General features: G+C 37.0%; 1 protein-coding gene and 1 long non-coding RNA gene across 2 annotated transcripts; one reads left to right on the top strand and one right to left on the bottom strand.

Moving 5' to 3' along the window:
* Window positions 1-4980: 4980 nt before the first annotated feature.
* Window positions 4981-7390, bottom strand: LOC137040628 (receptor-transporting protein 2-like). The gene is made up of 2 exons (XM_067416410.1): window positions 7184-7390; window positions 4981-5840 (listed from the first exon to the last, which is right to left on the bottom strand). Exons 1-2 carry the CDS (start codon window positions 7327-7329, stop codon window positions 5498-5500), a joined length of 489 nt encoding a protein of 162 aa, XP_067272511.1. The 5' UTR covers window positions 7330-7390; the 3' UTR covers window positions 4981-5497.
* An 8877-nt stretch (window positions 7391-16267) lies between these two features.
* On the top strand, window positions 16268-17466 carry LOC137039672 (uncharacterized). The gene is made up of 4 exons (XR_010897759.1): window positions 16268-16312; window positions 16848-16893; window positions 17019-17070; window positions 17335-17466. It is a non-coding gene; the product is annotated as an uncharacterized lncRNA (long non-coding RNA).
* Window positions 17467-17692: the final 226 nt, after the last annotated feature.

Below are 17692 nucleotides of genomic sequence, written 5' to 3'. Positions count from 1 at the left end.
AAGGAATAAAGTAATAAGGAATAAGGCTATTTTCTACACTGGTTTTGAGGCTCTCTCCAAAACGCTGGCTTTTGATGGGCACGCCGCACTGGAGACTTGGAAGTAAACGCCCACAGCAAGGATTGGCTAATATTTGCATATTTAATGAGCTTCAGCTCCCCTGTCATATCTCATGAGGGAGGATTAGTAATGGCTAGCTGCTTGATTTCTTTAACAATGCTTCACACTATGGTGGTTTAGCAGCGAGTCGTTGTACACCATTGTATGGGTCATGCACCCCTGGTCATATTCCCAAAGAAGAATGAGAAGGAGGGTGGCATTTGGTTAATGTGATCGCAATGCTTTATGTGGGAAGACCTGAGGTGTCGTTAGTAGGGAAAGTGCAAGCTCTAAATTAACACAAATTGAAATGATGGATTAGAAAAAAATATCTGAGACATCCGGAACCCAATTTAAGAAAAAAATGGGAAAGGTCAAAAAGATAAAGATACTATGTCATGGAAGCAAGGATTGCTGGTGGAGGGAAAGGCCAGGAAGGATCTGGAAAAATCATGGGCGGGAACATTGGGAACAAAGGGAAGCAAACCAAAAGTCACAAATAATTACAAGAACATAACTCTATCAGGACAGGGTTAATAGAATTAGCAGACATGTACTTGCAAAGTTACTAATAGTTGTGAAATGTCTGTTGGGGCACCATCAAAATTAATTCAGAAATAATATAGTTTGGACTGAACTAACTAGCCCTAAAAACTTTTCCTGATTGCATTTATAAGTTGTTATGGATAAAGGGATCTGCTAAATTAATTAGTTTTATTTGATTTAAAGTTAATAACAAATCAGATGCCTTGTTGCAATAAAACTTACCAAATTCAACCAGAGGAATGAGTTCAGTTTCTGTCCTTTTTCATCCTGAAATAAAAAGACATTTTTACCATGATTATCAAAAAGCAATTTTTATTCATAAACTAATTAGCAATAAAGTTGCAATTGTCTTTAATTATTTAAAGACCCAGTACTGATGTGACTGGAGTGCAAGATAACCAGTGATATTGAATAAACTTACCACATCTAAAATTCCATACAGAGTGAAGCTCAGACTGATGTTGGTGGGAGTTTTCAGGTCAATAACTGGTCTTATTTCAGTTTTGCCAAAGATGTTCTTCTTCAAGGCTGATAATAAAGCATCTGAGGTAGGTTCGGAGCAGTTAATGGTCTCTACGGATTTTATTAGAGGAGCTGGAAGAATAAAATTGCAAATTAATTTGTGTTCATTTGTGTTCTACTGAAGAAACACACACACACATACATCTTGGATGCACATTTTCATTTTTGTGTGAACTATCCCTTTAAGTAAATTGTGTGCACAATATACAATAATAATTCAGTGTTACCCAAAAGAGTCATAAATGAAATTACATATACTGTATATACACACATAAGATTGTTGCTTTTATATGATTTTAGTCTATGAACTTTATTTGTATTGAAATTCGTTTAGAAAACCAATGTGCTTACACAGCATGATAAGACAGCAGGTAATGAGCTGTAACTGTCGAGGACTGGCTGTAAATCCAGCAGCCTGTAATGATAGTATTAACAGACACTACAATAAACCTGTAAATCACTACAACAATGCTATAAACTTTACCTTATATCTTGCATTATTATTTCATTACTGTCTTACCTGTGATCTTGAAAGCAAATATAAAGCCATCAGCTGAAGAATGAGAAGGCAAATAACAGAAAAAAAATGTTATAAAATATATTTAAGCTTTTACCTCACAGTTCATGATCACTGTGAGGATTGAAATAGACCAGCAGACAATACTCCAAAAATGATTTGTTTAGGTAAACCAAAACCAACAGAGACTTGTTTACCACAATATTTTCGTTTTTTTTTTTTTTTCATAATCCCACAATACAAAAGCAACAACATGCAAAGCACAATATGTGTGATGTTAAACCCACAATAAAAATATGGTGGTTTGGTTTCTGTGGTTGGACACTCTGTACATTCAGTATGTGTAGGGCTGCAATGATTTTGTATAGTCAGTAAATGGTAAAGATTTAGACTTTGTTAAGATTATAAGTCCATCAATAAAAAGCAAAATTCAACAATAATGAATAAATCATCTTAATTTTGCGGCAGTAGCAGGTGTACTTTGTTTAACAAATGGCTCAACGAAATGGAAAACAACATAATCAGCATACCAAACCCATTATAATGTTGAAATAATGGAATATAAATATCTATTTACATTACCCACCCAGGTATTAGGCAATAATAACTCTCATGTAAATACACACTTATATTTATACAGTTGTATATACAGTACTTAAAGGGGGGGTGAAATGCTGTTTCATGCATACTGAGCGTTTTACACTGTTAAAGACTTGGATTCCCATACTAAACATAGACAAAGTTTCAAAAACTAATGTTGGACGTTTGATGGAGTATTTCTGTGTCAAAAATACTCCTTTCGGTTTCTCACAAGTTTCGGCGAGTTTTTTTCGAGTATGGGTCGGCTTGACGTTAATAAGAGCGGAAGGTCCTTGTATGGGCCGTACGGGCTCTTCTCCCGGTAGGGTGCGCGCGCGTGACTAGAGCACGCTGTAAACAGTCTCTCAGCTGCAGATCCAGTCGTCCGTGAACGGCGCCGCGCTCCACTTTATTCCTATGGGTGACGTCGAGCGACTTCAACGCTTCAGCACAGCATTCCGGGAAGGCAGCGCTGCATTTGAACCGATTTGAACGCAGAAATGACGGGAAGCTTCAAGGCATCGCTTCAGTCGCGTCTCAAAATGGATTTACACGCCACTGCTGTCACAGGACTTTACCAAATCATACCAAAGAAGTGTGTTTCTGACGGAGCGGTCCCAGCGATAAAGCTTCGACGGTGAGTTAACTTAAACTGCTTCAAATGTCTCTGCTATTGGCTACCGTCGCGTGAGTAAACATCAGTAAACGACACGATCGCGTGCTTCGTCATTCAAATGCGCTAACGGTTAGTCCATTGTTGTTCTCTGTATAACGTTACAGTATTCTGACGTGCAAAACCGTTTTGCTTGCTACTGCTAAGGTTTAGTCGCATACAATAGTCCATAAACCGAATCATGTCCTCATAAACTGCTTGTAAAGACACAGAAATCTTGACAGGCCACTAAATACAGTCCATACCACAGAGACGGACGTCCTGCTGCTGCTGTTTCTCCTGTTCAATTTATTTCTCCCTCAGATTTGATTCTGGATCATTATCTGTATTAGCTGAGATAGCGATGGGTTTCTCCACGCTTGAGGACGTCACCGCTTTGCGCGCTTGTCATTCTTTAGCTCCGCCCACACGATATGCCTCCAGGCGCTCGGTTTTTTCCGGAAAGACTCGGTACAGCCTATATTTCTTTTATAAATATGATAAAACTAAAGACTTTTCGGAGATATGAAGGATGCAATACTACTCTATAGGTACTCAAGATTGACACGAGATTGACTGAAACTGAGTGTTTCACCCCCCCTTTAATATACAAATCTGTACTTAGACCCTCTGATCTTACCATCAAAAGAATATTATTATTAATATTATTGTTTTATTTCTTTTTACAAATAATTGTAATAATTATTATTATTTTTTAAATACATATGGTGTTATTTTCTCAAGATTTATTTTTGTCCACATTAGGGGTTACTTGTCAAATCTATTACTTGTCAAAACCGAGTCAAGTCACCTTTATTTATTTTTATTTATTATTGTGCTTTTTACAATACAGGTGCTCTTTACAGTGATAACATGAAGAAACCTTGTGAGAAACCAGGCTCAGTCTGGGGGCTAGTTCTCCTCTGGCCAGTGAACGAACAGCGTTACACAACGAGCAGCATTACAGGCCCGAAGAAAGATTAGATCGGACATTTAGAATATTTGTCCAGTGCCATCTGGTTGAAGATCAGAGTCATCACACAGGAGACGGGTTTGTTGAAGATCAGTCCAGAGTTTAGGAGCTAAATAGGAAAAGGATCGACCGCCTGCAGTTGATTTAGATATTCTAGGTATGATCAACTGGCCAGAGTTTTGAGACCGCAATAGATGTGATGGAGTATAATGTGTTAAGACAGGATATTCTCACGAAAATGCGTATAAATAGTACGAGTGTGCAATGTCGTGGAATGTATACGCCAAAACTCATTTTGGCGTGTCTATGCCACGCTGTTTTTCGCGTGCATATGATACGCACTTTATGGCGTATTATACATACTGCCAGTGCAGTGTTGACAGAACTGGACTAATATGATCATACTTCCTGGTTCTAGTAAGAACTCGAGCTGATGCGTTTTGGACCAGCTGGAGTTTGTTTATTAAGCGAGCAGGGCGACCACCCAGTAGAGCATTACAATAATCTATCCTTGAGCTCATGACTAACTGTTCAGCATTTTGCATTGAAAGCATGTGCCGTAGTCTAGATATATTTTTAAGATGGTAGAATGCAGTTTTACAGATGCTGGAAACGTGGCTTTCAAATGAAAGATTGGTTTGGCATTGGCATTGGTTTTTTGTCCAATAATTAGAAGTAATTATTCTTAAGTAGTACGAAATTACTATTCATCCAATTTTTTATATCAGCTATGCATTCCATTAATCTTGTGAATTGGTAAATTTTGTCAGCATAATGATATCTCCCAGTGGTAGCATATACAGGGTGAAGAGCAGCGGTCCTAACACTGAGCCCTACAGTACTCCATACTGAACTTGTGATCGGTGTGACATCTCTTCATTTACTGCTACAAACTGATAACGGTCAGATAAGTATGATTTAAACATGGAAGTCTATTCAAGTACTCATGGTTTATATTACCATTTAAAAAAAAGACAAAAACAATAGTTTGAGTTTAAGTCAACAAGTGTTTATTAACGGACAGCTCAATGTTTGCAACACATACTGTATAAATCTCTTACATGTATTGTCAAAACATTAAAATATCAGGTTTCATTTTGCATTTAAAAAGGACATACAACTATATGACCTTAACATCCGTGTCTTTGACATAGAACATTAAGTGCATACATACTCTATATTAATAAAATGTATTTTATAAGTTAGGGGTATTTTACAACATTTGCCTAAACAATAATGGATCTGTACTCACATCACTTAGATCATCAGTCAATAAACGACAACATGTACACAGAACAACATGTTCCTGGATCATCATCTTTGTTGATCCTGGAACAACATTCCAATCCCCCACTCAGATTTGAGGGACAAGTTTGCAGTTGGGTTATTTGCTTTTACATCAGTGTTATCCACTGTCATTCCACTCTGATTTAGGGGAGAGCTTATGGGTAATGCTAGTTTTAGGGCCTGGGATAGGGTTAGGACCCTACTGCCTGAGTCTACGCAAGCCCTAGTCCACATTGGATACATCATTATGTGTGCAAACAATGTATAATAATAAATAAAAATGAAATGTTTAATAGTTTTGAGCAGATCAATGAAATCAATCTCAGTTGGCCTGACTACAGATGCTAAGCCGACAGGCTTCACAATGAGCGCTCTCATGCGGCCCGTTAACTCTGCCACTGAACACTGAGGGTCTGTTCGTTTCACCCAGGTCTTCTTTGTAGCACCTCATGCGGATCTTTTCAACTAGTCTATTAATCAGCACATCAATGTTTTCCACTGGGAAGTTAGGATCCTCCATCTTAGCTTCATTGCACCTCCTGCACTTCTGTTTGAAGCGTCTCAGTTTAATGGTTCCCTCTTTCCTCGTCGTGTTCAGGTGGAAGTGGAACACCACCTGCACTCTTTTAGACATCCAGGATCTTTTGCAGAGAGAACAGGTGAACCTACGGATTGAAATGGAGAAAATATCAGTTATATATATATATATATATATATATATATATATATATATATATATATATATATATATATATATATATATATATATATATATATATATACACATTTTGGCAAATTCTAAATAATACATAGGCCTACATTAAAAATAACTGTAATAAATGAGAAAAATTGTTGTTCTCTGTTTACAATTCACTGGTCTATTTGATCTTAAATATGGTTTGAATCAGAATCAGAAGATTAAATCAAACTGCACACATGCAATAGGCCTCTTTTCATTATATATATATATATATATATATATATATATATATATATATATATATATATATATATATATAGTCACAACCGGCTCAAAGCCATGGCAAATGAATTGGAGGACACAGTCAGGTTGACAGTTGCAACAATAAATAGAAATAGGTTTATTAACATAAACAGAAAAATATATAAAAGAAGAACTCAAAAACAATCAAACACCAATTCTGTCCAACACCTGATAAATCACGACAGCAGACAGAACCAAGATTAAATTGATAAGAGAATCGAACTAAACAAACCAAGGCCAAAACCAGGAGCAAAGAAAACAAAAGCAAGAAACCGCCCTCGCCAAGTCAACAATGCCTAAGCTTTATAAAGGGAAGAACAGGTGGACATCGTTCACTTGATGAGTCTCCTATCCACACCCACTGGCCGGCTGTAACAGGATATTATATATCATTTATATATAGCACAAAACAACAATTAAACATCTGTAACACTTTACTCAAACCTTAATGTTTAATGCATTATAAAAGTAGTTCAGTCCACTAATTATGACTATTAATGCACCTTATAATGCACTGAATGGTCTCATGAATGATTTTAACCACAGTTATAATACTTAGAAAGTACAATGCATCAAAATACACGACAAACAACCAGTTTCAGGTGTAACAAGGAATCTGCAAATATTATAATGTATTTTAATTGTAGTTACAGTTATTTATGAAAAGATATGATGCATTATAGCATACATTATGAATACCTTTGTAAGGCATTAAATCTGAGTAAAACTCCTTCAACTCACCATTAGCATTCTGTGTGAACCTCTTAATGTGAAAGATCATGATGTGTATTTGTGCAATTGTAATTAGAACGGATAAAATGGGTCTGAGTGTGCATTTTTATACTGCATTAATACAAAATATAAAGACATATCTATCCAGGTTTGATTTTCTCAATATTATGAAGAGTTTTAATAAAATATCTCCATACACCATAAAGCCTAATATAAAACATTTTTTGTAAGGAATGAGAGGTATATTTTCCTGTGGTGAAGTTGTGCTCTTACCGTGCGAAGGAGCCAGAGATGTATTGGTGCCAATCACGAGCCTGATTGTGTGGCTCAATAGAGTCAGTAATTGTAATGTGCCATGAGTCGTCGTGAAGCTCACTCGCCTTCGCCTGTAAAGAACTTTCCCACAGCATTAATGTCATGTCTTTGTCCTTACTGTGCTCTTGTAGAAATGATCTTACCTTATTACCCACTGAATATATACTGTACAAACTCTCAATTCATAAGAAATGAAACTGAAACTATCACATATCTGTTTTCTGCAACACAAAAGTGAACCTTGCTTTAAATTGCTGTAAAATTCAAATACGCTGCTCTACAAGGTGTGTTGAGCTTGCCTTAACGTTACAAACTGTATTATATTGCACTTAACTGGAAATATTGTAACTATAGTAACTAACAACTATAACACAAATAACTTACAGATATCCCACAGGAGTCAAAGCTTTTACCACTTTAATATACTTATTTTCTTATTAAGTTCTCTTTCAAATAGCACAAAAATAGCTGAACAATAATTATCTAAATAATATGAACAGTTAAGACACAGTTTGAAGAAAATTACAGAAAGAAATGGTTGTTATTGTTTTAGCTCCACCTACTGGACAACATGGAAGCCTACACATGTTGTGTGTTTGACCTTCTCTATTGACTTTGCGATTTCTCTTTTAAATGTGTGAAATCTGATATCAAGTATCAGATCATAAGTCTCATATCTCGCAAAATAACAACCAGGGCTAATGGCAGAATGAGTAGCCTATTCATAACATGGCTATCTACTGAATAAATGAACACATATGATCATTTTAAGTCATACGTTTTTGTAGAAATAATATTATTATATCAGAGAGTGGATAGAGGCATTAAACTAGATTGTCTAAGAAGGAATAAGTAAAAACATATACCATTGTACAAAAAAAAAAACATAACTACAATCATAATGCACTCCAATCATGATTACCTATCTGCTATAATATTATAAAAACCTCATTCATTTACATTTCTGCATGTAGGATGCATGTCCTACATTTCTATGCAGTATTTTGGAAGTAAAATATCCAAAAACCACCAAGCCAGTGTTATATATTTTGTTCAGTTGAGTTCTTACCATCGTATTAACATCGTGAAAGACAATAAATTGCGTCTTGAGGTTTATCACATCTTAACAAAGGCTCTAAAAAAGTCCGAAATCAGTCCAGTCAGACCTGAACGTCCATACAACGTTTTAATCACGTCTACATCACAAACAAAAACACATTATCTGTGGACATACGCAAAGAAGAATTTATCACAACATTTTATTTTTTTAAACAGCCACAACTTTTTCTATTTATTTATTCTTCATTAATGTTTTACATCCATTAACCGAACTAAAATACCAATTACAAAAAACTTAATTATTAGCGTATATGAACCCAGCCCCTTATACAGCAGAATGCATGGGCCATAAATTGCATATTGACCAGAACGAAAAACTGGCAATGTTTGGAGCAACACATGCCCGGCAATAGATGGATATAGCAGCAAAATTGTTTCTTTTCTATCTATGCCAATCTTTTAATTTATGAGGATGTTTACAGGTGAGCAAATTTCATGTATTTCTGTTTTCAGTTGTATTTATTTGCTATTATTAATTACTAATTAATTCCTTCCTATTAGTTCCTTCTTAAAGGGTTACTTCAGCGATTAGCATATGGCTTTGTATCAGTAGAAACCCTGGAATATATTCAAATTATTGTGCTTTCCCCCCTCATATCTCCCTGAGACAAGAGATTTATGCATTTTATTTCTGGAAAAATTCCTCCTATGATGCAAACTGACGATTTTTGCATCATAGGAGGAATGTTTGGCCAAAGTAGGGCTGGACGATATGGCCAAAATTCATATCACGATATTTTTCTTAATTTCGGTCGATACGATATAATTCCGATATCGATATGAATTATATAAAAGCTTTAGAAAAAACTACTAAGAACTGCCACAAAGGATGTCTGTACCTACAAACTTCTGAAAAATGTATTTGCCAAGTCTATGAATAGTCCTCCTATAAAACTATATAATTTTTTAGAAATAAAACCAGTACAAATAAATTAATGTTCACCTTTTATTTGTATTTAGCCTTTATATGAAAAAGAAATGTGAAATCAACATCAAATAAACATAAGACTCTCACTTTATTAATATTAATATCTTTAAGTTTAAACTATAACATAGGCTGATTATATTATTATTAATATAAATTAAACAAAAGTGCTTCAGCCAGGATTCAGCCTGACTCAGAATACAGCGGAGGGATCTGCTTCAGATGGTGGATCTGCTTCACAGCGTACAGTGCTCCTATGCCGCAGACGCAGTTTATTGAGCATTTTCTTTCAAGTTTTAAATTTCAGTGAAGAACAATTCATAGCGCTCTATTTTCCATTTATGCAAAACTATAGCATATATTTAATGCTGCAGTTATTTAATTAAAAATGCAGTAAAAAACGTAATACAGTGGAATATTATTCTGATCTACATCATCTGTTCACTACGTGAATATATAGTAGTGTCATTTATTTCTGTGATCAAAGCTGAATTTATCATCATTTCTCCAGTCTTCAGTGTCACTCATCATTCTCATATTAGGATTTGATGCTCAACAAACATTTATGATTATTATCAGTGTTGAAAACAGTTTTGTTGCTCATGATGCTCCTTCATTGCTTTCATATATTGTCGCAATCGTCTGACTGTCGTCGTCACGTTTCATCACTCATAACGATTGTTTTCCTTCAGCTGCAGCTCCAGCGCGACAGTAAGTTTCAACGAATCCGCTTTTGGACTTTCTGTGAGAGCGCCTCCTCATATTTAGATACGAATAAAATGACAGGTCATGCATAGATTATTTTTTGTCTCTGAAATTAAATCTTGATGTATTCACGTTGGTTTCTATGTATACACTTGCCTGTGACCTCAAGAAGCGCGCAATCAACCGAGGTTAGAGAAAGCGGTCTATAGCGTCTCTGTTAACTTGCCCGCCCTCGCTCCAGGTAACGCCGTTTCGAATCCTGCTCTGAGCGGGTCGACTAGGACCGGTGAGACCCAGTAAATGTGCGGGGGATGAAAATACACTTTATTAAAAGTGCGGGGGACACGTCGAACCACTTCCACCCCACTGAATTAACGTTAGTCTTTCTTCTCTTATCAACTATTTATTTCTCCTTACTTGTGGAAGTTCGTTCAGTCACATTTGTGTTGCGGTCAGGGAAACTCTTTGTAGCTAAAACTTGCCGCGTTGGCTCTATCAGCCTACTACTGCTGAGCACTGACTGCGTTTCTGTGGTGTACGTCATCGCGCAAGTAGCCAATCATGTTCTGCTCTTTCTGACGGCTGCGCCCTGAACGTCAGTCATATCGAAATATCGGAAATGTGTTTAAAAATCATATCACCGTTATTGAAAAAAATTATATCGCGATATATATTGATATTGAATTATTGTCCAGCCCTAGGCCAAAGGCTAAAGACTACAGCCAGCAGAGGGAGCCATTCCGCATGTTTTGAACTCACTCATGGGGGATGGAGATCACACTCAGAGCTCAGCTCAGCTGCAGGCACTCATTTAAACGGAGCTATGCTGAGCAATGGAAGTCTTTTAACTTCTCAAATTCATTTCTATGAAAGTTAAGCTTGTAAAGGCATGAACTGAAACGCGCCAGACTGAACTCGCGTTGTGAATGTATGCCGCGAGTGTAGTCGCGATTACCTCAGCTCTCATCACTCCTGCAGTTAGTGCTCAGTGCTGTGAGACTCGCGCGGCGACTCACTCATTATATTGAACACACACATTCAGTTTTTAATTGTAGTGTCTTCTCTAACTCAGTCACAGTAATCAAGTTGGTGGCGTTGGGAATGGCCTCACAGGCCAGCGATGCATTCTGGGAATTGTAGTCTTTCATCCCCATGGGACAAAAATACATTTTCTGTCTTTTCTCAGTCTAGAAGACACCAAATTCAAAAATAATTTCACATTTCTACTGCATTGATGAGCCAGTTTAAATACAGATTCATCTTCCCAGCGCTGAAGTACCCCTTTAAGGATGTAGTAACACTTGAGTCATCACTTGTGGATTGACCTTCAATTTAGAATTAAATTATATATTATGCATTATTCATGTTAATTATATGAACCTGTATAGTAGTTCTCTGGGAGAATTAAAATAAGTTACTGATTAGCTAATAGTGACCTACCACACTAAGCACTACTACTTCATTTGTTAATCAGAGTTTCTTGCTAGTTAGAACTATAACGAATTTTAATAGTGTATTACTCATTTGTTCCGGTGTAGTTATTCATTAATGGAACAGTATTCCAGAGTGTAATTAAATAATGATTTGTAAATGCAGACCTTTGCATACATGACAGTTGAAAGCTGCCTGTAGCTGTTGTGCTTCGGAGTCTGTCATGACCAGTGTGGTTCTCCGGTTACTGGAGGCAATGTCAGAGAGCGATTTCATGACCGAAGCGACTTCTTGTAGGCCTTGAGCAGTCAGCACAACTTCTTCAAATTTTTCAAACACATCCTGCAAGCCATCATCATCTCTCTGACTGAAAATAGAGACAAAAAAACAAGTTTGGTCACAGCCCCCCAAAAACAAATAAATTTTTTTGTTTTTAGATAGAATGTTAGGGATTGACAGACAGGCAGATTTACATTCAATCTAGATGCATTTCTACCTAAAATTAAAGTGAACAGCGACTATCTGTTGCCAACATTTTTTGATTGTCCAAGTTCTCCTTTTGTGTTCCAACATGACAAATATAGTACAACAACTCTTATTTACTAACCCCTAAGTTGTTCCAAACCTGCACAAGTTCCTTATGTTGAAGACAAAATATATTTTGAAAAACGTAGATAACCAGATAGTTTACAATATTATTTTTCTTCTACTATGAAAGTCAATGGGTGCCACTAACTGTCTGGTTATCAGCATTCTTCAAAATATCTTGTGTCCTCAACAGAAGAAACTCGTAAAGGTTCGGAACAACTGTCCTGAGGGAGAGTAAATGACAGAATTTTCATTAATGCGTAAACTATCACTTTAAACCATTTTGGATCATTAGAAAATAAACTATACTTGTGGGCAAAAGGGCTGTACTATACGTAGGCTGCTTGCATTTGCTCCCTTGTTGAAAACGCCAAAATTCTTCCTCCGAAACGGCAAGTATTTTTCGAGCATTCTGCTTCCAGTATTGTGAACCTGTATATAACATTTGAATAAATATTAACTGGTCAAATAAATAAGTGAAACATATAACAGTGTTAATGATCTCAAACCATTCTGCAAAAAGCAATGCAATACATTTAGTTCCTTCAGACTCCACAATTTCATTGCCCTGAGCATCCGTGAGGATGAAGGGCTCTTCACAGTTCAGGGCAGTTTGAACTTTGGCTGTAATGCCAGGGACTGTAGCCTCAAACTCCATAAATCGGACAACTACTGTTCTGCTGGGCTTCAATTTACCATTCATGCACTCAGCAATTAAAACAGACCTTCAATTGAAAAGTTAAGGTTAAAACTTTAAAACTTTACATATACAATTAAGTTAATTTATTACCCTAATTTGGTTAAATTACAAATAGCAAACACCCTAATCAGCTACAATTACAAACACACACTGTTGCCAACAGGTGACATATGATACAAAGCTGGAACAAACTAATTTGTAGAACAATGTACACCCGAGCTTTAATTTTACCTCTGACAGGAGCGGGACATGCTCACTTTTGGAGGTGCAGCACTAGCCTGGACCGGGGATGCTACAGAAGAACCTGCAATATTCGATGCTGTGCATAAAAATGAAAAACACTGATTGCCACTGGAGCTTAGCCTAGAAATCTAGACGCACCCTAGCGGCAGCAAATTTAATTTGCCCGCAAGTGTCGTCTAGGCACTCTCAATACCATTCTGAGCTGTGTTCCTCAAAATCTGGACGGGCCAATCACATCGTGTATAGAATCGGCGGGTGGGGCCATAATGACGACGGCCGAGTTGCGTTTACGTGCTTCTAGTAAACACAGAAACTGACGAACGGCGGCGGTCTTTCGAATCAGCTCTGACCGCGACTCTGGAAGACTTGGAGTTAAGCTTTTCTCTGAGAAAAGAACAAAGAACGGCACTGAAGTCATTCTTAAAAAGGGAAGATGTGTTCAGAGTTTAGCCGACCGGATACGGTGAATGTTTAATCTGTCAGCGAGCTCTGTTTCACCTTCGTTGCTCTGGTTGGTTGTAGCACTATTCTATCGCTTGCAGAGGGAGTTTGAAAGACAACCGTTTATCCCGCCCCTCGGATTGAGATTGTCTATGGTGAGTTTCCAGACCAAACATCTTGATGTGGGTCTGGCTTGTCAGGCTAACTGGAGCTACTACTGGCAGATGAAGATGGCGACAGACTCAATTCACCGTTGCCATGTACTTAATAATGACCCCTTGATGTTAGATTGAGGGTGCTGAAAAGTCCATTCATTCCAGGAAAAATGGCCATGTTCATGTCGTCCGTCAAATACAAATTTTGGTTGGAAACCTGCAAATAAATTATTATTGTTGTTGCTGCTTTTTACAAACTTACCAATTAAACATATACCAGAACTAGCCAGCTAGAACATGTAGTGGACAGCACATTCCAGGGCCTAATTTATGGCCGGGCCCCTCTTTGCCCATAACAGTGGACAAAGGTTTGCTACATTTTGATTGGATCTTGTTGGACTAGCACAAACAAAATGTCCAATGCCATCAGATAAAGATGCTTGGACAACAGCCAGACACCTCTTTGAGGGCAAGAAGAAGACCTGTAGTACCAAGACCAGGAAGGACAGGACTCTGTTTAAATTACAGACAATAACATCCGGATCTTTCAAGAATATCACAAAATGAAAAATAATAAACTAATAAAGTTAAATAAAAAAATAGGCATATTTAAAATATTTCACATTTTGAGCAAAAAACAAAGTTTTAACATAATTGTTTCATAATTGGATTTTTTATTTTCAAAACGGAAAACAAATTAATGCATTGTAATTCGAGTTTCCTTTTTATAATTTAGAATCAAAAATCGAATGAACACGGACACCATTGCCTGCAGTTAATTTGTGTGGCTATAATATGTTTCATGTTTTTAATAAAAATTAAAAGAGGCGAAGTGGTGTTTTATTATATATTTTGTTTTATTGTAGCCTAAAATGTACATATACAGGCCTACACGACACTATCACGAATACTGCTGTTCCATTAGCAGATCAGCCTACTTGACTTGTGTCCTGCCGTCCTCTGGAGTTCGTTCACAGTCGAATTTGGCAAGTCTGAATTACATTGACACAAGTCAGAAGTTCGCATATTTGGTATTGAGAAACGTACAGTATATTCTAGGCTACAATAAAACGAAATATGTCATAAAACTCTCTGCCTCTTTTTTCACAAAAAAAAAAATATATATTTAAACATATTAGCCACCCAAATGTGGTGCATGCATCTTTATAACAAAATTAAATATTAAACACAACCCCACCTCTTTTCTCATGTCTCTTATATCTGATGTTTTTACCACATCAGAGCCAGCAGCAAACGTAAGAAGGACTGGCCGAGGAAAGGCTGCTCTCGGCAGGACTGGATCTCACAACTCTGAAAACGGCAGATCAAATTGCCAAATTAGGCGCTCTCTTGATGCATCAAATCTCTAAGACTCAAAAAGTCTTAAAACTAAATTTTGTGACACATTAACAGTTGTATTTTAAAATTACGCTGGGTTTCTCATCCGCTATTGACGCTTGCTGGTTGGTGCGAGATGCATTCTGGGATACAGTTCAGTCTGAAGTCCACAAGTCTCCCCTCTATACATCCTCGATAAAAGGGGCGGATCAAGGACACATCCAGGGATTATAACTGTAGCCTGATTGGCTAGATGAGAACTTTGAATTGGAACAGTATTTGGGCAGCGACTGATGACGTTTCACAAGTCCACGAGAACACAAGTACAGACAAGTACGCATATTGAGAAACAGCCTCTGTCTTCTAGTCTTGTTTGTTTCTCATTGCTATTATCATATATTATGTTATTATTTGTATACTGTTGTGAGCATTAAAAAAATAAAAACCAACAACATCTGACATCCGCGTGACCAGAGAATCTCGGCGTGGTCACATCACCTCCAAATTACGTCAAGCGTGAACTCAACCCATGCACACGCAGATGACTGCCAGTCGAAAGCTAAAGTCTACAGTAAAATATTGTTCTTTTTTCTTAGAAACACTTATCGTTTCTCTTCAGAATACACTGATTCATTCATTGGGGTCGTATGGATTACTGTAGTTATTGATGAAGCTGTTTGAGCTTTTAGTTTGAGCTTTTAGCTTTTATATTCAGTGTAACAGTTACGGAATACAGCATACTAGCTAGAGACATGGGATTCCTTCTTAAGATTCATCTGTGGCAAGGACGAAAAACAAGAGGAGGATAAAGCCAATCAAGAGAAACGAATAAGTGTTGTCAATCTGTTTTAAAAACTAGTTCCGTTTCAGTCGGTCACGCTCGCGGAATTGACCAGCGAATTGGGATCTGATCTCAGAGACCAATCTACTTCGAGTATGTAAAAATGAGCCAATCGGAGATTGGCATGTGATCTGCACATTCCACGCTCCGCCCCGCAGCGCGGGTAAAAATAGGAAGTGGAATGGCAGATCAATGCTTTCTACTTCGGAGCCGCACAGTGTGTACACTCTTAAAAATGATGTGTTAAAAATGAACACAGAATTTGTGTTAAAGGATTCGTAACACATTTTGTGTTACTACAGACACATGATGTGTAAATATAGTGTTCAACTGTTTACACAATTACTGTGTAAAACCCATTTAGTAGTATGTTTACATTAAAGGCATCTTTTCTGTTGCAAATAGTCAATGGGTGTTGGCAACTTTAACTATTGGATTTATTTATCACGTTGCAAATGTGAATATCGCATTTTAACACTCTGGGGGAAAACAACTAGGACTGCCGAAATGACATTGCTGCGCTGCGTGCGCATGCGCCGTGGCTTCTGTTTCCAACAAAGAATCGAAGCTGGCCAGCCGTCAGTTTGTCAGTCTCCCTCAGGTGAGTGAATTTAATTAAACGCGTAAAATAGTACATATTTCTCCACATAACATGAGAAAGATTTGTGTTAATTGTCTAGGAAATATAATTTGTTTGTTTTAACCATTATTATGCCGTTTCCATGTTCCCACACACCGAATGTTTGTGTGTTAGGCCAGCGGGCTCTCACGTTTTGCAAAGGCGTTTATAGGTATTGTTTTTAAAAAGACTTAAAGGTTAATGCATGGTTCCTTAAGTTTAAACTTGTAATAGTCCCTTTTGGCTTTTACCAAAGACTATGCGTTAGTTTAAACGACGTTGTGGCGACGTGTGTTGTGTAATGTTATATTTTTTAAAGTCTATGGTTGTGTAACGTTAGTTTAAAAAACGCGCCACTTTGTGCCAGCAGCTTGTCACTGACTAAGTTATTTAAAGTTGTATGGATTACGGGATGAAAACATTTAACATTTACGTTTTTTCGTTGGTTTAAATTATGACTCATATGATTACGGCATTATAATATGGTGTTGTTTTTATTATTATATATTTTAACTAGGTAATGGAAGACCAGGATCCAGTCACATCATATTACGTTACACTTGGTAAGTTAATACTTGTTTTACAAAACTGCTGAGCACTTTACACAAAGGTTGTTTTATAATTTGTTAATATTAATATTTCATTGTTTCTGTTTTATTCACTGCATGTGGACATTGAATTTTCCAAGATGACCGGTGGGAAAGAAGACAGACTGGAGAAAGCTGATAATCAGCAGGATGGTAAGGATTTATTTTATTTCTGTGGCATGTGCACACATTTCTAAATGTGGTAATGGGACAATGACATGTACATTGTAACACTCAATTCATAAATTAAAAGTAATCATTTCAAATAGATACTGTTAATCCTCATTCATCATCATCATCATCATCATCCACATACTCTTTTGGAACTGGTGCCAGTATGCATTATGTTAGCTTTTAATAAAGTTTCAATATTGCATGGAACATTTTCTGATGCTTTTCATTGTTTCATTGTTGTAGGCTGGTACCAGTGTGACGTCTCTGCTTACAGAAGGCATAAAAGGATCGCCAATGTCAACTCAGCCGCAGCTGGTTTCCATCGGCTCTACATGACATTAAAGGGTTCGTTCACCCAAAAATGAAAATTGTCATTAATGACTCTAATGTCGTTTCAGACCCGTAAGACCTGCGTTCATCTTCGGAGCACGGTTTAAGATATTTAATATTTAGTCTGAGCGCTTTCTGTATCTCCATTGAACATGTATGTATGGTATACTGTTCCTTTCCAGAAGGACCAGAAAGGTAATAAAAACATCATCAAAGTAGTCCATGTGTGACATCTGTGGGTTCGTTAGAATCTCTTGAAGCAGCCAAAATA

This window comes from Pseudorasbora parva, chromosome 14 (assembly GCF_024679245.1).
Source record: "Pseudorasbora parva isolate DD20220531a chromosome 14, ASM2467924v1, whole genome shotgun sequence".
Classification (NCBI taxonomy): Eukaryota; Metazoa; Chordata; class Actinopteri; order Cypriniformes; family Gobionidae; genus Pseudorasbora; species Pseudorasbora parva.
The sequence above is the reverse complement of the archived record's forward strand: the minus strand, read 5'-3'. Positions and strand labels throughout refer to the sequence as shown.

Bases quoted from the DNA above. Each gene is read 5' to 3' on its own strand.
- LOC137040628 (XM_067416410.1), bottom strand. From the start codon at position 7,329: ATGACATTAATGCTGTGGGAAAGTTCTTTACAGGCGAAGGCGAGTGAG. The intron at 5,841-7,183 runs GTAAGAGCACAA...TTCAATCCGTAG, and splicing joins ATCTCTGGCTCCTTCGCACG to GTTCACCTGTTCTCTCTGCA.